Source organism: Spermophilus citellus, assembly GCF_964194105.1.
Source record: "Spermophilus citellus genome assembly, chromosome: 1".
Lineage (NCBI taxonomy): Eukaryota > Metazoa > Chordata > Mammalia > Rodentia > Sciuridae > Spermophilus > Spermophilus citellus.
Genome location: NC_138182.1, coordinates 152,064,566 through 152,087,422, shown reverse-complemented (window position 1 = coordinate 152,087,422; position 22,857 = coordinate 152,064,566). Strand labels below are relative to the sequence as shown.

The window sequence follows — 22,857 nt, the reverse complement described above, 5'->3', positions numbered from 1 at the left end:
GAGCTGAGACAGCAGCGGGGCAATTCAGCAAAAAACAAACAAGCAAAATCAACCTCTTTCATAGGAAGCATACGTCATTTGAATTAAAAGAGTTAAATATTTAAAAAATCAAATGCAGGAGTGGGAAGCAAAATATATAATGGAGTACTTCTTAAAAAGGCTGGTTATTTTCTATAGTACCACAAGACATCAACAGGAAAGGCCTGGCAGGGCTGACCAGAGGCATGGAAGCCAGCAAGGGAAGCTCTGCAAACATAAACTCACCCAGTCAACAGAGGGTAAGTGACTAGCCCCGGGGAGAACCAATCAGTTTCCAAAAAAGCAAAGTGAAGGCAGCAAACACCAATCAGAAAAGCACAAGTTTCAACAGTAAAGGTTTCTGACACTCACAGATAATTTATCTGATGCTACACTCAAGACCAAGAGGCCAGCCCAGCCCCAGCAGCCTCCTATAGGCCAGGGGGGCAGGTCCACTGGGTAGGTGGACACTGGAGGCCAGCTGGGGAGCCTGTGAGCCCAGGGACCATTCAAGACAGGCCAACCCAGAACAAGCCTATGATATGCTTATTCCTAATATGTCCAGTTTTGAAGCATCCCACCCCAGCCACCAAAGTCCACAAAGTGACTACAGTCAAGCCTGCCCCAGCCAGAGCCACCCCCAAAGGCCAACAGCTCCCCTGCAATTGCCCTGGCTTTGGTTCTTGTAGGAGCTCCTCAGAGGTCAACTCTGGTGACCTTGACGGTGGGTACAGACAACAGACAGTGCTTCCTCAACAAGGACACAGTGAGGACCTAGATTGTCCAACAGGACAGACAATGCCCAAAAGTCAAGCCACCCTATGTGAGGTGGGGACGGCTCCAGCAGAGCAGGGGTGTGGCTCCGCCCTGTTTGCCAGGAAGTACACCCAGAATCCACCTGGCCTGTCTGGCCAAGAACAGGAAGACTCTCTTCTACAGTAATTAGCCCTCCTTCTGTGGATGGTGAGGGTAATGTACTTCTGGGGGGGGGGGGCGGTGCAAAGTTTGTATCTGGAGCTCCAGCTGCAGAGGAAGGAGTCCAGCCTCTGAGCTGTGTTATCCTCTGAGGTTACTCCCCCTCTCTGAGCCCCAATTTCCTCCTAACACAGAAGAATGACTCCTTGCTGTTCCCAGAGGGTGGCTGGTGGCTGTGGGGACCCTTGAGTGGTATCCCAGGAGGTGATGTGTAAATAGGACAGCGCAGGCACTGACTGGGGCTACAGCAGGCAGCCCCAGAAATGATAGGCCCCACCCAGGAAGGGTCCCTGGGAGTTCTGGTGACTCTGGGAAAGGAGGAACAGACAGGAAGAGGAGGAAGGGAAGAGAAAGAAGAGAGGAAAGAGAAAGGGAGAGAGAGAAAATGGAAAGGAGGAGAATAAGAGGAGGAAAGGGGAGAAATTAGAGGAGAGGAAGGGAGGAAGAAAGGAAAGGGGGAAGGAGGGGGGAGGGAAGGCCTGGAGGGGAGGAGAGCTGAAGCAGGACTTAGCACTACCTGGCCCCCACCCTCCCATCCCCTACCCCCCACACACTTGTCTCTGGGGCTTTTCAGGAAACACTGGCCTCTGGGACCGTGCCCTGGCCTGGGCCCTCTCCGCCCCCCATCACAGCCCCCAGGCAGTACTTGGCTCTTCAGGGATCTGTTTTTACTCTCAACACTCACCAAATGTGAGGCTTTTCTCCCACCACCAATTCTCCAACTCCAGGATACCAGCTGGCTGCCCTACAATTCAATACTGACACTAACTACCAGTGCAGACCCCACAGATTAGGGGCTCAGTCCCCACTTCAAGCACCAGTGCCAAGTCCCAGGCCCCCTGTACTTCTGACCGTTCAACTATAAATCAGGGGCTTCCCACGACTCCTCATCAGATTTGCTAGAACAGCTCACAGGGATCAGGAAGGCATTTTACCTCCTATGATGGGTATGTTGTAAAGCATTCAACTCGGAACTGACAAATGTATATGGGGAGGAGTGGGAAGCTTCCATGCCCTCTCCAGGAATGTCCCCCTGCGGGAACCTCCAGGAGTTCACCAACCCAGAAGCTCTCCCAACAGCTTAGTTCTGGGGGCTTATGGAAGTTCCACTACTTCCTACCCAGAGGTGGGGGTGGGGCTGAGAGTTCCAACCCCCCCCCCACCCTCTTTCTGTGACCAGTCTGCTTACACACAGGCTTGGAATGGGGAGCTTTCTGTGACCAGCTTCATCCTGAAGCTATGCAGGGGCCCCCAGTCACCAGCCATCTCATTAGCACATAAAAAGACACTTTTATCACTCTGAAGATTCCGAGGGTCTTAGGGATTCTTGCATCAGGAACCAGGGGATTGAGACCAGATATTATAATAAAAGACGTTCCCTTCACTCTTATCAGTCAGGAAATTACAAGAGTTTTAGGAGTTCTGAGAAGGAGAAAATAGGAATGAAAACAAAAACTTTTATTTTTATTTTTTTAGTGCTGATGAGTATCATATCACACTATTATAGGGTCTCAGACAAGTCGCTCCAGGCTGTGACCGATCCATGCTGCCTGAGGCTCAGACCTCAGCTCAGAGATAGTGGCTGAGACCACTGGCCCATGGTCAGCCACAGGTAATAAGAGGGGAGGAGAGAGGAGGAAAACTCACAGGGCCTGGGGACATGGTTGAGAGGACCCTACCCCTGCCCTACTCTATCCCAACCAGGACTACAGGATAAATGCCTAGTAAGTATCCACTAAGTTCCAGGTGCCCTCCAGTGTGGACAACCCAGCAACAGACACCAGTGACTGCCATGGGAAGCCGTACTCCCTTCTCCTGCCCACTTCCCTCTTAGGACTCCTCTACAGTAGGCAGCTTTGCAAGGGGGCAGCCCTCCTACCAGGGCTCTAAATTTCATCCCTCTGAGCCATCATTTCCTTCCACCTCAATCCTCCCAAGACTTTCCTTCTGAATGAGGCAGCCTTGCTTTTCTCCCTCACTGACACATGCCCAAACAGCAGGTGGCCCTGCAACCGAGGAAACTGAGTCACAGGTCATCAAGAAAGCCAGGCTCAAACCCGGTAATATCAGATATAATACCTCATGGCCTTTCTCTGGATCAGTGGGTGCCCACCCTGCTGTGCATGAAGACCCTCCTTTGTGGCTTTCGAAAGATACAGCCCCTGAATCCTACCAGAATCTGATAAATCAGAATCTCTCAGGGTGGAGCCTAGATAGAGACATTGTTCAAAGCTCCCCATTCTATGCCTGTGTGTAAACAGACAGATCACAAGATGGGAAGCAATTTTACTCTCTACAGGAAGGGCTTCAGATTTCCTCCAAGGAGGGAACTGTCTTTGTTTGGAAAAATACCTTCTAGAAGCACATGAGATAAAAGAGAACTGCAGACCTGGGAGAGCTCATACTAACAGGTCAGAACGAAGGACAGGATCTTCTGTAGGATACAGGAGGAGGATTGAGGGAATATGCTCTGCAGACACTGGAGGTGGGGGAAAAGACACCCTTAGGAAGAAGAAAACCTGGTAATCAAGGTGGAAATTTCCAGCACATAGCCCTGTTCTACCAGAAGCCACTTGCTTGGCTGGAAAGTGCTACCTGCTCCACCTTCCTCAGCAAAGCCACAGCACTTCCTCTGAGTGGGTTCTGACAGCTGAAATGGGGACTGGGTTTCATTTCTGGGGCAATAAAGTGAGAAACTAAGGAGAACTGTCAGTAGCCTTGAGGATACGGATGCAGGCCCAGGGGAATTGCAGGACCACTAGCATTTGGGGGTGGGTGGCGGGGTAGGATGGCATGTGAAGACATTTTATCTAGATTTCAGTTCCTTTGCTGATAAAAATGGGATCTTAGAAAACTAGAATTCAGAGGATATTGCCTTCACACGAAATCCATCTTAATCCACAAGCAAGCATTATATTAAGCAGAGAAACGCCAGGGGCGTTCCCATTAGAGCCAGCCACAGCGGAGGATGTGCGCAGGTTCCAGACAGTTCAGATTGGAAATGGAATCCGAAATCATCACTGTTTACAGACAGTACAACTGTATACCCAGGAAACCCAAGGGAGTCCACAAAAAATATATTAGAATTAATGAGTTCAATCAAGCTGCTTGATAAAAGATAATTATATAAAAATCAATAACTTTCCTGTGTACCAACAAGGGATGGAAAGAGTTCCATCTGTAATAGCAAAAAAAAAAAAAAAAAAAAAAAAAAAATCCTTGAAATCACCCTGATTAAAAAAAAAATAGATGACATGTATAAAAAATAAATTATACTTTACTGAACAACAAGAAGGCAGAATTAAATAAACTGAAAGATACACCATGTTCCTGGTAAATACTATAAATTATGTCAATTCCTCCTTTAATTAGTTGCTAAGTTTAATTTAATGTCAATCAAATTCACAAGGGATTGTTTAACATGACAAAACAATTCTAAAATTCATTTGAAAGGATAAACAGATGTGACCAGCCAAGAAAATTTTTGCAAAGAAATAACAAAAGGAGGAAGAATCCAGCCAGATATTTCAAAGCAGTGCTGTCCAATAGAAGTATAATGCAAGCTTCATAGGTAGCCACATTTTCAAAAATAAAATAGACACAGGTAAAATTAATTTATGTAGTATATTTTATTTAACCCAAGATATCCCAAAGATTATGTTAAGAACTGGGGATGGGGCTCAGCGGTAGAACACTTGCCTAGCATGTGGGAGACCCTGGGTTCCATCCTCAGCACTGCAAAGAATGAATAAATAATCTGCAAAGTATTTTATGTTCTTTTGTGTGTTCAGGGCAGTACTATTTTTGAAATCCAGTATGTATTTTACACGCAGAGCACCTCTCAATTCAGGCCAGCCACAACTCAAGTGCTCAGTAACCTCCTGTGGCTCCTAGCTACTGTGTTGGGAAGTACAGCTTCAAAGTATCTAACACTTCAGATATTAGAGCTTTGAAGCTCTAATAATAAACACAGCTTAGTGTTGGTACAACAACAACTGGTACAATTGTAAAAAAATGGAATTGTGTGTGGTACCACTTAACTTGAGTTTTCCTTTGCCACTCATTGGAGATGGTTTGTGGCATAATCTCTACAGAAAATATATGCGCATGGTCAAGGCTCCGCAAAACATTTTGGTCAACAACAGATCACATATATGCCAATGGCCCCATAAGATTGTGACGTTGTAGCTGTCTCAGTTTGTGTAAGTGCATCTTATGTTCCCACAAGGACAAATTCGCCTAACAATGCATTTCTCAGAGCATGTCCCCATCCTTAAGCAATGCAAAACTAAATATACACCAACTCTTGAGTTACTTCTTATTCTACCTCCAGCTTGCATGAAACATCAGTGCTCCTTATTTTTCATGTGATCCCAATCTCTGCTTTCACAGAAGACATACCCAGCCTCAAAGATAAATCCTGAATGTTCTGCTCATACAGCTGGTGAGAGCTGATCCCTCTGGCACCAACAGTCCAGCCTCTCTAGCTGCCCTGCATCCCCACTATGGAATTTGCATGTCAGCTCTTGGAGTAGGCCCTAAAATAATTTGCTCCTCCTCTCTCATCACCATCATTATCAAATCACATCTTTAGGGCTCTAAGAGGAAACATTTTTTAGGACACATTTACCACCTCCAAACTCAGGACAAAACCAGTGGGTCTTGTCACCATGGGGTGGTAGCCCTGCTGAGCACACACCAACTTAGCAGCAGCATTTCTAGTCTAACTCATTGATCTTTAATCCATTTGGGGCTGACTTTAGTGCAGGATGAGAGATAGTCTTGTTCTTCATATATGGATAAACAATTTCCCCAGCACCACTGGTTAAAAGGTTGTCTTTTCTCCAACACATGCTTTTGGCTCCTCACTTTGAGGTGCATGCAGGGTTGGCACTTCTTGCAAAATGTCCTAGAAAAGTCACACCATGATTTCAAAAAAGGAAATATGCAGAAGGGCACAGGGATAACAGAATGCAGCTGTGGTATCAGCAAGGCAAATATCTCTGGAGGAATGAACATAGGTCATCAAAGAGAGAGAGACTACCAGAAGGAGAAGAAGCTGGGCTGCACTGTTTTTCAAGACGTGAGAAACAACGCAGGGCAGGGAAAATGGCCTATCCTTTGGGGTGAGAAAGAGCGATCAGAGCACTGGGGCTGCAATGGCTGGTTCCTATTCCTCCAGCAACTATGGTTAAGGCACCATGTTGCAGTTGAATTACTTTATCTACCACCACTTTCTGGATGGTAGATAAAGTAATGGTGTGTTTTACAGTTGATGATACCTTAGAGCCAGCCAACGAAATACGGAAATAGCCAATGTTTCCTGCACCCCAGCTTAAGCTAAATGGTTACTGTATATCTATTCTTCCAGTGCCCAGTGAAGTGGGTGTTGATGGAATCCCTCCTTTTGCAATCTAATTGAGTTTTGCAGCATTGTAGCCTTTGTCCAGGCTACAGAGCTTCAAGGAACAGAGCTGGCCTTGTGACCCACAGCAGCCTCCAGCACATAATAAGCCAACTTATTTCCAGTTAATCACTGAAATGCAGGGGTGGGGTGGGAGAAGCAAAGCTCCAGTCTGGCCTCTCTGCAGTGCCTGGCCCTTGGTCCTGGATGCCAGTTTCCTTTGCCTGCAAGCAGAAGCTGTGTGTCCCACTCCGCCTGCCCTGGAGTTGATGTGCAGTGTAATTGAAATTCATGGATGAGCCTGAGGAGCCAGCTCCAGGCTTGGTAATAACTTCTCCATATTAATGGCAGCACCGCAGGCCCAGTGGACAGCTGACATTTAATATGAAACATATGCAGCAGAGCAAGAGGCACCTACCTGGGCCCTCCCATTCCAGAGCTCCCACCAGTGGGGGAGGGGTGATATAAGGCAGTCCCAAAATTCAACGGGCAGGGGTGTTCCTCTCTCCTCAGCACCTCCACCCAACTTCAGGGCCCACCCCTGCAGGAAATATCTGCCAACAACACACAAATGCATATACACACGTGTGTGCACACACTCTCCAATGCACACATGCGCATATACATTTGAATGCACACATGCATGCACACACTTGAATGTGCACTCACATCCAGCTATGAACACTGACATATGTGTACATTCACACACATCCTTATTCAAGTGCACACTCATATGCACACCACTCATGTGCATACATTCATCCATGTGCGTGCAAATGTGCACATCCACATGCATATTTAAATGCACACACATGCAAGATATGCACATGCATGCACACACACATACACAAAGCTCCACACACTCTCCATGCACACGCAAACACACACATAGGACCCCCCAGGACTACCCAAGCCAAAGAAGAAGGTAAGGGTAAGAAAAGACAAGTCCACCTTCCCATACAATCCCAGATTCCCAGAAGGAGCCACACTCACATTTGCCCTTAAGGATATTCAAAGAGCAGAGGGGAGGTCCAGGCAAGCTCAGGCCACTTGGAAGCAAAGACAGCCTCAATGCAGAGTGGAGGAGCCCAGCCCTGGGGCACTTCCCTGGGGCTCAAGGCAGATAAACCACTGGCTGGCTCCTCTGCTCACACAGCTGCAATCTCTCTGATCCTTCACCTCCCTCTTGAATCTGAGTAAAGATCCTCAGTCCCTCAGTCATAAAGTGCTAGGGACACAGGGGGACAGGGCATGATCCCAAGATACCCATTGGGCAGGAGGAACCTGAAACCTGCTCATACCTAAATGAGCAGCATCATTATGCTTAGCCTCCAGTGCCTGAAACGTACATAGCCACATGATGAAGAGCAGAGCAGGGAGCAGCAATATGAGCTAGGATAGGCATGAGAGAGCTGGCCTCCCTGGACTCAGGTTCAGAGACCAGTGACTGACATGCTGGCCCTCATGAGGAGACCATCTGACTTCGTGACGCCCCTCCCCAGAAGATTCCAAAGCCAGAGCCCCCACCCTGTCTAGGGGAGAGATCTAATTTACTTCTCTGAGCCTCATTATCCTCATCTGTAAAATGGGGACAAGAGTAGCCAACTCACAGGATTATTGCGGGGACTGAGTAAATTCCAGAAGTAGATGAACAGCACCACAGGGGCTGGTTTTCCTCAAGCGGCTCCTCTGCAGAGGTTCCTCAGCTCATGGAGCCAGGATCCCAGCTGCCCAGGAGTCCATCCTGGTGGTCTGTCTCCCAGCAGCCATTGTTTCCCTCCTTATGATTGCAGACTGGGGGCAGGGAGGAGCATGTGACTCAAGCTGGAGCCAATCATATTGCACTTCTGAGCCAAGGTGATTGGTTATGGAAAAGTCCCAGGACCTAAACCCCACCACAGTGTCAATCAAAGCTGTAGTGAAGCCTCAGGAAAATAAGGCCCATATTTTTCCACCAGGCTGTCTCTGCGGGTATGTGAGGGCAGCTATAGCCACTGATGCCCAGTGACCAGAATCAGATAGGGAGGAGGAGCTGAGTGAGCAAGGGTCAAGATAACACGGGACCCCTGAAACACCCCTCTAAATCACCAGAGTGCCTCATTGCCAAATCCTCAGTTACCTTATTGGCCAAAACCAGAAGATACTGATTTTAGACCAAATGCCAGTCTATGGCACTCTGGAGGGATATCAAGGGGCACACAGGGAGCCTGTAGGTTGCTACTTTGCCACTGTGAGCACAAACTCCTAATAAGACAGCTTCCATCTTGGCAGCCAGTCAGCTGTACACCCCTCCCCAGTGCCACTTAGGAAGAGCCTTTAGGGAAGTCTCTTCCTCTCACCAAATAGTAAGGAGTGGCAATGAGACCAGCCAGGAAGTTGTTGACGGCCTGAAATAATAAGAGATGGGAGCTGCGTTGAGGGAGGAAGTCTAAGAACTTGGCAAATTCTCTGGGACAGACCCCTCCTGCCCAGGATCCCAAACCCATTCAGGGATCCTGCTGCCAGGACAGCTTCAATACCTCTACAGGCCCTATCAGGGGACCTTGAGACCCCCATGGGGTCTTCACACTGTTTGCTCACACAATGTCAAAAGAATAAAAAACATAACACACAAACGCAGCTTCTCTGAAGAAACATGGAAGGATCCAGCAGCAAGGAGCCCAGGCTCCCCAGGGACAATGATCTATCAAGGGAGATGGGGCATGGGCTCACCAAGGTTCCCATCACCCTCCGCTGACTTTGTCCCTCATTTGTGTGTGGTCTTCATCTGGCCCCTGAAGTACCTGAATTTGCAACTCCAACTTTGGAGTTTGCCTGGAAGGGTTCCAGAAATGGCTGACTCCGATCACTTTCCACCTGGAGAAATTAAGGGGTGGTAGAGGGAAGGGGATGGTTTGTCCAGGGCACAGGGTAAATCCCAGATCCCAATTCAAGGTCTCCTCATTCCTACTCAACTCTTTCCCATATATACCCAGAGGGGGCTTTCCTTCTCTACTTAGTTTGACTTAAACCAGGAGATTTTAATTTAGGTTTCATAAACCCCCAAACAAGGACCAGAAAACCATGCAAAACCACATGTATATACAAGCACTTCTCTGTGGGAAAAGTGGCAGAGCTCCCAGCCATTCTCCAAGGGGCCCTGCCCCACTGAATGGTGACATGTGGGGTTGGCAGCAGAGCAGAGCACGTAGGAGAGGTGAGCGACCCCTGAGCACTGGGAGCACCCATCCTCTGGGGCAAGTCCCACGCCCTCCCCTGCACAGACTTCCAACTCCCACGTCCTGGGCACTGTCTTTTCACAGCCTCCAGCTGATCTCCACCTCGTCTGGTGTTAGGCCCATAGGCAGAGACGCTCGGGGTACAAGTCACCAAGAAGCTCAGGGTGCTTGGTGTGTCATTTATATCATTTATATAACTGACTCTGGCTCCTGGGTGGAGAAAGGGTTGCTGGAGACAGACCCATTAGAAGCAGCTGAGGAGCCAAAGACAGGGCTAGGAGTTGGGTGTGGTGAAGAATCCCAGGGTGAAGGACTTTAGATGTCTCTAGGATGGTGCTGCCTGAACATGGGGGTTTTGGAGGGAAGGGGGATCCAGGGATTCCCCACCCAAGTGAAAGGTGGGTATGAAGGAGAGGGAGGAGACTGCCTTCCACCCAAGGAGTACAGGGTCATTATTCAAGGAGAGAGTCCCAGAGGCTGCTGAGCAAGCAAGGCTTCTAGAACCCTCTCCATCCCAGAGTCTAGGGGTCTGACCCTCAACTCCAAAGGTGGACAAGATACTCATCACCGTCTGCATCACAGCAGTTGGTTTAAAGATGAGACTATAACCCAAGCAGTTTCAACTAGATCCTTGCCCAGGAAGGACTCTTTTAAGTATCATCCAGAAAGAAGCATTTTCCATTTCAGAGGGAGTGCCTGCTTGAGGACAAGTTAGACCTACAGGAGCTGATGGCTCCCATGGGGGAAGGAGGTGCATTCTGAAGTAAAAACAGAGAGTGAAAGAGCCAAGAGACAGATACATGTTCTGAGCTCCTGGATCCAGCCATGCCTGAGGTTGACCCTATTTAGAACCCCCAGGTTCTAAGTAACATCTTAGATGTTTGTTTGTTATATCCAATGTGAGCTGTGTTTTTGTCTTACTTAAACTAAATGAGTCTTAGGGAAGATAATAAGCCAATGAAGTAGCTGAGAACATCCTGTGTAGATAGGTAGCTGTATAAACTGTTCACAGCAGGGGCTAAGTAGATGCCCCCACTCTGATCTGATGAGCCCTCACAGCCTAGATACCTCGGGAATTCAAAAAGTTCCATGGCCCCTGTTTGGTGTTCCTGACATTCTCTTATTGCTCTCCAGGCAATGCCAAGGCAAGGTGGGAGGAAGGAGAACCCTAAAAGATACAGCTCCAAATCCCAGGCCCTTATCCCCAGCCCTACAGTTCTAGGGTCAACCCACACTTGCCTGTCACACTTAACCCCTGACCTAGCTGGAGCCCAGTGTCAGGCCTCAAAGACAGCAGCCTTCTCATCTTGGTCTCTTGGGCCAGCTTATGACTTTTCTCTGTGACTTTTAGTGATTCCTACTGCCCGGCAAGACTGGACAGAGCTGGCGCCTAGCCAGCAGGGAGAGCCCCAGGCCAAGAGGCAGCAGCTTCCTTCTTGCTATGAGACCTTGGGTCCCGCACGGAGGTTCTACCTCACAGGGTCATGGGGGCATATATTGAGCCCCCAGGGAAGAGTGTACACCTCTCCTCTCTCAGGCCCCAGGATTGGACCAGGCCTTGAAGATCAGATCTTTTCCACCACTCAGTACAAAGAAGCTTCCTTCTCACTGACCAGTACAGTGTGAAGGAAGAGATACCAGGCCTGGGACATCCCCAGGACTGCACTCAGTGGGCAGGTAGAGGTACCAGGGTCACTGCTATCCTACTGGATTCCTCACTGCAATCATACACCAAGGAGGAGTCGCGACACCCATAGGAGTTGCAGCCAGTTAACAGGCCAAGCAGCCACAGGCCTGCCCCCAGTTCCCTCTCACTCCTGCAGGCAACAGTCAACACTCCTAGCAGAGCAGATCTCCAGGAATTCAAATAGGAAAGATTTGGAAATGTTTTAAAGAAATGCAGTTCTTCTTTTTCATTCTTTTGATTGGTATGCAGCAACAACAAAGGCAGCAATGAAATCCAATTCAATGTAGCTAACGTGACCTTGGAATCAGATATGCCTTGGCTGCCAAGATTGAAGCAAGCTCTCTTGGCTTTGGGGGGGCCTTGGGTTGATTCATCTGCAGAATGGGGATAATACCAGGTCATGCTCCAGAGGATGCTGTGACAAGACCATGGGTCATAAGACACACAGTAGGATCATGGTAAATTGTCACTTACTATTGTTACTTTCTATCCCAACAGGCTTCTCATTTCGGTTTCTAATAAACATGTAAAAGTGACATGAAATTAGCTCACCTATACAGCCCAAGAGAGAGAACTCTTCCACAGTGATGTGATATATAAAAAATATTTTGCTAAGCAATTTTTCTCACTCATTGTGAAAAGGCAAAGTTTGACTCCCCCCGTGAATATTATGAACAACTTCTGACTAGTGGCTATAAAAGAATCTGGAGAAGCTACATTCATCAGCCTTTCTAGAAACAAGGTGCATGTTAGGTCCTATAACCCATGTCTTTGTGTAGCATTTATCGTACCTCTACCTGACTTCAGTAGAATTTACACACTGACCTGATTTCTGGCAAAAACCATTTCATGTCATGTTGGTGAGCAGCTCCTCCTGCACTCTCAGTTCCATGGGACTCGGCAAACCCATGCCTTGATTCTCAAGGGGGCATCCTAACACCATGTAGGCAGAGTGATATAGAAGACTCAGCTGGAATTAGCAGGAACAGATAGCCTGGCACTGCTGGAGCCCCTTGATTCACCACAGAGGGGCTCCATCTGAAAACAAAGCTAACACACAGGAAGGCAGAGAGGCAAGAGGAAGCAAGGGTCCTGATGAACTGCCAGGAGCGTCTGGATCCAGCCACACCTAAAGATTTTTCACCAGGTGTGCTTTCTGTTTAAACTGATGTGAGTTGAGTTTTCTGTTACTTGTAACTAAAAGGACCTTGACTGACACTAGCAGATAAATTAGAGTTCCTTTGTACTAAATAGATTAGGAGACCACTGCCAACATAATAATAGTTACTACCGCTTTCCTTTAAAGCAGAAAGATAGTCTCATATGTCTTCAGGAACAGGAAAGCAGATGAGCAAATATGTGTATCCCAGGCCAAGGGACAGAGGAAAGGATCTATGGCTCTTGGGAGAGACGATTCCCACACACGCATCTAAACTTAAGCAGCGGGGCCACTGGTGCCTGCTGTAACCCTGCACATCCCTTCTGCACCATGGATATCCACATATTTGCCTAGGAAGCTAGTTGCACAGGTTCTTCAAAGATCAGTTCCACTATCCTATTTGTGTGGGGAGTACTGGATTACACAGATTTCTTTATTATAGAACTTAGAGATCCTGTTAGGTACCATAGACCCTCCCAAGGCAAATGCAGCTGCAGGCTCTCCAACTCTGCTTTGTCCAGTGAACCCCATTTGCTCAGAAAAATTTGCAGGACCTTGAAGAACACTCTTGGGAGAAAAGGGGCTGCAAAGCTTCGTTTCTCAAAGGGTGGTCCAAGAACCAGGAACACTGGCTTGGAAACTTACCAGAAATAGAGAACCTCAGGCCCCACCTCAGAGGAGCTGGAACCCAATTGGCACGTTAACAAGATCGGTACAACCTGACTCACCTACTTTGGTGTATTTTAGATACCTATCAAGGAAAAGTCCCAGCAGCAGAGGAGGGAGCTCTATGTAAAGCAGTGGTGAAAGTCAATAGTTGCTTGGTCAGTTAGGCCCAATGAGAGGGAGTGCCCAGAAATTGATTCCTCCTTTTATTGTATCTTAGCATCTTTCACCAACCCATATTTGGGGCAGAAGGGGTCAGACAGATCCAGGTCAGACTCCCGCCATCACTGGCTGTGTGGCCTAGGACAAGTTACTCAACCTCTCAGAGCCCCAGTGCTCCATCTGTGAACCAAGGACTAGGCTACCTCCCCTACAGGGTCAATGGAAAGACCAGAGGTACAAAGTGTATTTAAACAAACAAACAAACAAACAAACAGGTCCTCCGTGAGTGGACCTATCACAGAGGCACAGAAGGACCTAAAGGGTTAAAAAAAATTGATTGGCACAAAATCAGAACAGACACACACACACACACGCACACATACACACACTGAAGGAAGAAAAGAACTAATGATGCCGACCCACTGTCTCAAGGCCATTATTCACTGGCAGCATTCAAAGTTACTCTGGCAGGACCCAGTATTCTTTCTAACACTGTCTTGTACCTCTGACTGAGTATGTCTAACACCTGAGACATCTCAGCATGCCTGTCCTTCCCAGGCCAATTCACACCTGGTGCCTCTGCACATACTTCCCTCTCGGACCAGATACCAATCTGTGCCTTTTCCAGCTGGCAATTTGTTCTACAAGACCCCATCCAAATAGCTCCCAAAAGCATACTCTCAAAGCCCTGACCAGAGTGCCCCTCAGCCTGTCAGCCTCTTAATAGGTATCAGGCCTGCCACATCTATGACCAATAAATACATTAGAAGGTGCTGACATAACAAATGAATCATCAAATGCACAGGTGAATAAATGGCACAGTGGCAACCCATCACCAAAACCACTGAAATGCTCTCCATTGGGAATTAAATATTACCCAGAATTGATCCACCAGTAGACTACATCCAAGTCAACTCTGTCCCACATCTTCACCCCAAGTCCCCAGCAATGATTTCCTTTCATTTTTTAGGAAATTCACCCACAGCATAAAAGGAAATATACCTATGAGGCCCAGGACATCCTCAGAGACTATAAAGAACTGCCCTATTTGAACCCAGTTCCTCCAAGGACATTTATGGTTGTTTGCAATATGCCAGGGTTCTAACTAAATCCAACCAAAGGCAGTGATTTTCCAAAGCAACAAGTGATGTTTCCTGTGTGTCCATAAAAAGAACACCAGTGGTTGTGGGGCTCTGGTATAATTGCAGGTTCTGCAGACAGCAGGACCAGCCTGAGCTGCCTGCAGATGGGTGTACTCAGAGGCCACCAGGGCTAGGAGAGTGGCCACTCACTTGGAGCTGGAGTGCCCTGAGCAGCAATTAGAGCAGAACCCACAGTGGGACTGGGACGGCTTCAGATGTCTGGCCAGCACAGTCAACCTGACCACCACACACCAAATCCAAAATAGAAAACTGCAGTGGCTTCTGCCATGTGCCAGGCCCCCAGCAGCCAGACAGCACCGCCAATGTCAGTCTCTTCCCTGAGCATTGATCCAGGCTTTCTTCCTCTGGGCCCCTGGAAGCAAGTGAATTTCCCAGCCATACTGAGTGGCCCAGCAGTCCTAAAAGGAGCCCTCCCCTAGCCTATCTCCTACCCTTCAGGGATTGTCCCCAAAAGACCAAGCAGTCCTTGGGCACTAGAACCTTCATTTCCAAATTCTCCCCTTGGCTCTAAATAGAGAAAATTGACTTTTGAAATTACCAACTAGAGTTCATCAGGAAACCACAGTATAAAACTCAGTGGCTCCAGGTCAGTCAAGGGGAAGAAGACTAACAGGGTATTTCAACACCAATGCCTGCTCCCTGGCTGATGTCCTCTGGATACACAGAAGACTGCCAAACCACATGCCTACCACACACATATCACACATGATAAGATGCACAGGCATACATTCAACAGATGCCCTGACACAACCATGAGCACAAACCCCTCTTATGAATATGCACGAAAGACAATGCACATTCACATATTCACACAGGTACACAGCTTAGAAAAAAGTACTGACATTCCAAAACACATGTGTGAATGCACACACTCACTGAAATACACAAACATGTATCAACCTATCTGGATGCAAGACACAGAGGTGCAGGTAGACTTAAGGGAAATGCACACTCTACTACTTGGTAAGGGCTTTGGGGAGACCCGCACACACACAGCTTTGCATAAATGAGCCCCCTTTCAAACTAATCAATACAACTTGCCCTTCAGCCAACCCCAGAGAAGATTCTCAGCGCAGGACTTGCACTCCCAGGAGATTCCCAGCAACCAGTTTCTAAAACCCAAGCAAGGGCAGAAAACTGAAAGGAGCAAGACACTACTCACCAGTCCATCGCAGTTACTGAGCGCCACTGAGGAGGCTTTAGCTAAGCCGGCCACGTCGCCAACGTACAGGCAGGTCCCAAGCAGGGGTTCCACTCGGGTTGCACCCGTCTCACCCTGCCACTCCACAGTAGCCCCGGGAGCCACGAGGCGGGCATTGGGCCGCAGCCGCAGGTGCAGGTCTCGGCCAAAGACCGTGACATTGTAGAACAAGCGGTCGCTAGGGTCTTCCTCACCGCCTCCTGGGAAGCCCGAGGTTTGGACAGGGGCGGCCCTGCGAGCTCGTACCCCCGCTCCGGTCGTCGCCGCCGACACCACGTGGGACACCAAGCGTCCCTGGGCGTCAGTGCGCACCGGCACCGCCAGGAAGCGCTCCGCTCCGTGCCCCAGGGGCCCACCTGCAACGGGAAGGGACGTTAGACTGGACGAGAACTCCCCGGCGGCGGCCGAACCCTGCATCCCCTAGCCCTCGCCTCAATGCGAAGGGATGGGGCATTTCACCACAAAGCCCCCAGAAGCTAGCCTGCACCTCCCGGCTTTCTAGCAAACGGGAAGGGGCGTTAACAGCACCACCACTCCGGAGCCACGCCGCCACCCAGCCATCCCCCTCGAGGGTCATGCCAGCTAAGAGATCTGTCCCCTGTCCTATTCCGGGCTGGGGCTCCGCCGGTACCTCGCGGTTCGTTAGGTGACAACCCCATCGGGGCGTCCCCTGCCCCTTGAACCTACCGTCCTTGGCAAGACATGGGGCTGATCGGAAGACATTCTCGGTGGGTCCCCTACCCGTGCGCCTCGACCCTTCGGCTGCCCCTGCTGAGGCTAGCCTCACCGCTAGCCTCCGAAACAGCTTCCCCGGGTACCGGCGGCCTTCCTCTGAGTCCAGCTCCTCGGTAGCCCGCTGCCAGCCCCCTCTTCCCGCGCGTCCAAGGACAGGGAGGAGTGTAACAGGGTCCCACGAGTCTCCGGGGATCCCCTCCGGGGCGCCTCAACCAATCCCCAGGGCCCAAGGCGGTGCGCTCAGCACCGGCTCCTCCCGAGCGTCCCCGGACGCGAGCGAGCACCGGCGCCGCCTCGCCCTGGCTCCCCTGGACCCGCTGGAGCTAGCTCTGCGCTCTCCACCGCGGGGCTTTCCCGTCCCTCCAAGCCCTTGCTCCGCATCTCCGAAGCCGCGAGTGCTCCGGGGCTCCCCGTGGCCCAAGGCACCCGGTTGCACCGCTGGGCGCCCCCTGCGCGACCAACGCGGCCCCGAAGTTGGCCAACTTGGCCCCGGGCGGGGCGCGCGGAGTTTGCCCAAGTCTAGCTGGACGACGCCTGGGGAGGGGGCGGCGGGGCACGCGGGGCGGAGCCGGGAGGACGCGGATTGCTGGGCGTGGGGGCTCGGCCGCACCTACCTGGGGGGTCGGCGGCAGCTGCGAGTCCGGCATTTGCGGGCGGCGGCGGCAGCAGCAGGAGAAGCAGCAGCAGCAGCAGCAGCGCGGGGCAGAGCAGGCGGCGAGCGGCTCCCGCCGGCGGATCCATGGCAGCCGGACCGCAGCCGGGGCCCCGCACTCACAGCCGGCGCGAAAGTTCCCCGCGCGCCGCCCAGCCCACATCTGGGGGCAGCTGGAGCCGCCCGCAGCTGCAGCACCGCAGGGCGCGGGGCGGAGGAGGCGAGGCGCGGAGGAGAGGGCGGGGGAGCGTGGAGGGAAGGCGGGGAGAGCGAAGGAGCGAGCGAGTGAGGGAGGCGGGAGGGAGGGAGAAGGAGAGCGAGGGGGAGGGCGGGGACGGCGGGCGCCTCAGCCTGCGGTGACCCGGCGCTTCTTGGCGCGGCCGCCGCCGCCGCCGCCGCCGCCCGCTCCCCTCCTTGCGCCGACGCCGCCGCCGCGGTTCTCGGCTCACAGAGAAGCAGAGACACCCCGAGGCGGCGGCAGAGAAACGCTGCGGGTCGGGCTGAAGTAGCCCTGCCGCCGGCCACCCTCTGCGAGCCCCAAGCCCTCGCGGCGCACCACCTCGGAGGAGTGGCATGGGCAGAGCATCCACCTAGGGAGCCCTCGGGGCGCCTGGATTCCACCAGCCAGCCCTGAGACTCAAGGGGCCGTTTCACCTTTATGGAACCCAGGGCAGGACAGGACACGGGAATGGAAGAGGAAGGGATGCTGATTACGGGGTCCAGGGGACTGAGTCAGGCCTGATGCCCAGATCGAGGCCCCAAGATCCCCTAAATATCAACTTTTGCCCTTACTGTGAAAGACAAGGTTCTCGCAGTCCGCACCTCCTTTCTGTCCCTTCGCCTTCCATCGGTCTTTCCATCCCTCTATTGCAACTTCTGATCACAGCTTCTTCCTGTCAGACTTGGCCTTCCCTCCTAGAGCACAGGTTTCTACCCTTAACTGCCCCCATTGGGTCTGTGTATTCCCCAGCCCCCTCCTGAAATGTCCTGTCAGCATTCTGCCCACCTTTCCAGATGAGCATCCAAGGGCGTCTCAGTTCATCCTGGGCAAGTTTGCTGTCAGCGCCCTTTGCCAACTGGAATCCCTCCTCTCCAGCAAGGTCCTGGTGTTCCCATTACTAGAATCACTATCCTATCAGAACTGCTATCCCTCTGCATAGTGACACCTCCCCAAGTTGTTCCTTGATACTCTCCTCAGGAATGTGTCTGGTGGAACATCTGGGCAATGTGATCCCCGACTTCTGCTTCATTTTCCCCAGACAGTAGACACCTGTCCACTCCAGCTTCTCATTCAACCTGCCCCAGCCCTGTGTGACCAGGGTTTTGGCCTTGGCCAGAGGCAGAGGTGATTCAGTACTCTCCCTGCTGGCCAGGAGGACCCAATCTTTTTATATATATATATATTTATTTTTTAGTTGTAGTTGGACACAACTTATTTATTTATTTATTTATTTATTTATTTATTTATTTTTATGTGGCACTGAGGATCGAACCCAGGGCCTCGCACATGCTAGGCTTACGCTCTACAACTGAGCCACAACCCCAGCCCCAGGAGGACCCAGTCTTGTGGGGAAACACGACTTGCACAACTGGCTGTTGCTGTGATTTGGTACCCTTGGTTCTGTCATTTCTGGGACCTAGATGTGAGGGTACTGCAGCTTAATAGCCCTCTTCACCTAGAAGCTTCTCTCTCTCTCTCTCTCTCTCTCTCTCTCTCTCTCTCTCTCTCTCTCTCTCCCACCTGAGGATGCCTGAAGCTAGATCTGACCCTGAGGCACAGCAGACATTTGTTGTCAACATTTAAAAAAATGGTGAGATGTCACATAAAAATTTAGATTTCTAACTTTTCTTGAGAAATTGCAAGGTGTGGCTACACACTGGGCCCACATTTTTGCTTAGCCACCATTAAATAGGGCACTTATCCTGCAGTTCGTTGAAGATCCCCTCCCCTGATACTCCTACCCCACAGGCATGGCTCTTGTGACCTCTAATGACCCAGCTGGTTCCAGGCAAAGTTGGAGCTGGCATCCCTGTGTATCAGAAGAGAGATGACTCAACCCATATTTTTTAAGGCAGGAGGATTGCAAGTTCCAGGCCAGCCTGGACAATTTAGAAGGAACTGCCTCTGATTAAAAAATAATAAGGGATGGGGATGTAGTTGATTGGGAGAGTATCCCTGCATTTAATCCCCAGTATTAAAAAAGAGAGAGAGAGAGAGAGAGAGAGAGAGAAAGGAAAAGAAAGAAGAGAGATGACCCCAGAGTCAGGCATCCCGGAGGACATCCCCAAAGAAGTGGCATGAGTTGAATCTTGAAGGCAGGGGACCCAGAGTTGGGTTTAGCCAGGTGCTGTCCTGGAATATAGTGATGTGTTCTCCTGTGATGGTCCTTGCTTCTATCCTCAAAAGAAGAATGAAACCCCACCAGCAACTTTACCTACTTCAAGGGTCACATTCCACCACTTCACTTATTTCTCTACCATGCTTTTAGTCATTGCCATATTTTCCAACCACCACTACCACTATGCCTTTATGTAGCACTTAAAATAATTTACTTAAAATATAAAAGGGGGCTGGGGTTGTGGCTCAGTGGCAGAGCGCTTGCCTCACATATGTGGGGCACTGGGTTCAATCCTCAGCACCACATAAAAATAAATAAACAAAATAAAGATATTGGGTCGATGTATAACTAAAAAATATTTTTAAAAAATTTAAAAGGACACTTCAAATCACTACCACCCCTGGAAAAGCCAATATCTCACCATCTTGCCATAAATCAATAGTAACTGCCCCCGCCCCACATAAATAAAATGCAAAGAAAATAACATCATCAGATTCTAGCTACTAGTGCCTGCAAAGGCACTGAGGTTGAAGCTGATTAGCAAGTGTTACTGAAGTGTTGAGACAGACTAGCACGAGCAGAAATCTTTTCTTTGATATAATCAGAAGGATGAAAGGGGAATTGAGAAGGAATAACTTTTTTCCTTTGCAAGGAGATGACGGCTTCTGACAGACAGACCCATGTAACTGAATTATCTGACACACTTTGGGATGCTTGCTCTAGGTTATTTTTTTGGAAAGAAAATTTGTTTCTTTGACACTCATGGCAGCTGTTTCTTCCTGTATCCCCCTCAGCTTCCAAGGACTGCATCCAGACAGAGCTCAGACCATGCCCCTCCTCCTCCAGGATCAGTGGAAGTAGATCACCACCTTTAACCAGACCATCCACTAGTCCCCACAATGACACCCCACAGGGTGCCGTGGATAGATCAGGCCCCCATGCATCAAAATGTCTCCCCTTTGTTTCAGGGGAGGAGAGTAAAGACATGTCCCAGCTTCCTGATCACCTGTTGGCTGCTATAAATAGGTAGGTAGGTAGGTAGGTAGGTAGATAGATAGATAGATAGATGTCACTTCATATTTCTTCACACCTTCATGCTTTAAATCTTTTCTTTTGGGAAATGTTGCCCCTCCCACTGATGTGTTTGCCTTTTCCTTTTCCTCCTTTGGGTAAAATGTGGGACACAGAAATGCCCTGTTGTTCTTGCCTCAAGTCTTACTCAGCATAGGTCCCAAAGACAAAAACTAAAGACCAAGCCAGCCAACTCAGCTTGAGCACTTGTTTAGTGCATGTGGAGGGTGTTAGTTTTCATCTGATTTTGAACATCTCTAGTTCTGGCTTGAGCTCTTTCACTTGACACACCATTTCCTATAGTCCTATGCCTGCTTCTTGCTCATGATTGTTACCTGTCCGGCTCCTGAAGTCACTGAAGTTGCAAACCTGATCTACAACAGCCCAGGGTTTGGGAGGAAGAATGAGGACAATTCAAGGTCACCTCAAGTCCTCCAAACACAACCTCCTTAAAATCTTCCCAAGGATAGGGACCTTTCCTGGTGATCTTGGGTGTCAAGAATCACCTCACATACTTTGGGGAGGGATATTAAGAAATGAGAATGTCCCCCCAGGTCTCAGTGGGAGGGATTCCCTTTCTTAATTCTACAGAAGAGGGTCAGGGCTCCCTGCTGTACCCCTGGCTTCAAGCTCACAGCACAGACTTTATTAGAAAAGGAGCCCTCTAGAACTCATTCCTGTCCCCTAATGTCCACACGGAAACTAGCCCTCCAGTAAGTCTTCTACCCCTATTTCAAGGTCTTCTTCCTTGGCAAGGTCTTCCAAGCATATAGGGGCAATGGGATTGCTTTGTCCTCACTCCAACCAGCAAGTTCCCACAGGTTGTGAGGCAGGATCTAGATTCTTGCAGTCCTGTTGGGACCTATGTGCAGGGTATACCAAGTGTAAGGAGTTAGTGACCTTGTCACGGGGCTTCTGAGAACATCATTTCTGTTCAATTCTGCTGTTGGCAAACAGCAGGTGCAGCAACCAGTCAGATGCTCTGGCAGAGTTCTGGCTGAAAGTGGCCTTGGTAAGCAATATGTCAGGGGAACACTGATTGAACAGAAAGTGGTGGCCAGTGGCCTTCAGAGAGAGTCATTCTTGTTGTTTCTTGAGCCACCCCACATACACACCCTGACAGAGAGCTGTGTCAGGCAAGAAGAAATGTGGGTGATGATTAAGTGGCAATTTCTTCCATTGTCCTCTTCTACATAGAAGTTTCCTGTCTCTATTGAAATTGGTTCTGCCTGGAAGTGAAAGACAAAGAGTTTGAAGTTTGGAGGCATAGGGATCCAGGCTCAGTCAACACTTCTACATGGAACTATAAGATTGAAGCTTAGATTCATTCTGAGTAATAGTGATTGAACTCAATGCCTACCTGTGACTATGCACATACACATATGCCTAACCTAGCAGAGAAGAATTTTAAAAGGGTTATCTTAATGCAGCAGGCAATGACTTCTTGGGCCCAAATGGGCCAGGCTTAAGATCCCTAAATTCACATGTGTCTGACTTCTCCTAAGGGGTAGGGGCCCAACTGGTCCAGTGTTCCCTTCTAGGAAAAGTATCTGGGTCCCTTAAGATGCTCCTGGTGGCAAGTAACAATCCAGCTTAAACCATAAAGAAATGCAGAATCCCATATACCAGGGAGTCTGCAGGTATGGCAGCTCCAGAACTCGACCATGGACCATGAGGGCCCTGCCTTATGGGTATCATCTTTCTCCCTGACAATTTAGAAGAATAGCCAAAACACAGGTGTCTTACTGTTCCAGCTATCTCCCCTCTGGTCAGAGGGCCATGGGGGGATGGGAGGCAGAGGGTTCATAATGCCCATTGCTGAACCAGTTGCTGACAGGTGCAAGGTGGTTACAAGAACAAGCCTGGACTAACCATCTGAAGCCAAATAAATGCTGAGCTTCAATCCCAATGTCCCTGCCCTTAATTCTGAATGAAAGCATCACACAGTCCTAAGCAACCCCTTGCTAGTGAAAGAATATTGTCCCCAATATGACTTTATGTTGTATCCCATTCCTATACTATATTATCTGTAGAATATGCAGAATTCATTATATAAATCTTGTAAGAAACTTGCGAAGGGCCCAGTTCTATCACACTATAGAGTTTTGTGTTGAAAGCCTTTTTCTAGGCAATCCAGACATTTCCTCACTTCTTATAATCTGAGGATCTCAACTGGTGGCCCTGGCCCAGGCCTTGCTAGACATTCCACCACCACTGCGAACTCTAGCCTCAGGGCTTTGTTCCCTCTACGTCAGTTTCCTTCTATATAGTCCAGTCTGACACTTTCTAGTTCACAGTATTAAAGAAGCAGGCCTTAGGGCTGGGGATAGAGTGCTGGCCTCGCATGCACAAGGCCCTGGGTTCAATCTCCAGCACCATCAAAAAAAGAGAGAGAGAGAGGGAAGGA

At 49.6% G+C, this 22,857-nt stretch overlaps 1 protein-coding gene across 1 annotated transcript in view; it reads right to left on the bottom strand.

Annotated features, from left to right (window-relative positions):
- The window catches only part of ADAMTS2 (ADAM metallopeptidase with thrombospondin type 1 motif 2), a 243,360-nt gene extending 226,051 nt beyond the window's left edge, over window positions 1-17,309 (bottom strand). The window contains exons 1-2 of the mRNA XM_081282228.1: window positions 17,003-17,309; window positions 15,615-16,009 (exon numbers count right to left, since the gene is read on the bottom strand). Coding sequence (XP_081138354.1) covers window positions 15,615-16,009; window positions 17,003-17,129 — 522 coding nt within the window. The 5' untranslated portion in view covers window positions 17,130-17,309. The remainder of the gene's footprint in view (window positions 1-15,614; window positions 16,010-17,002) is intronic.
- Window positions 17,310-22,857: the final 5,548 nt, after the last annotated feature.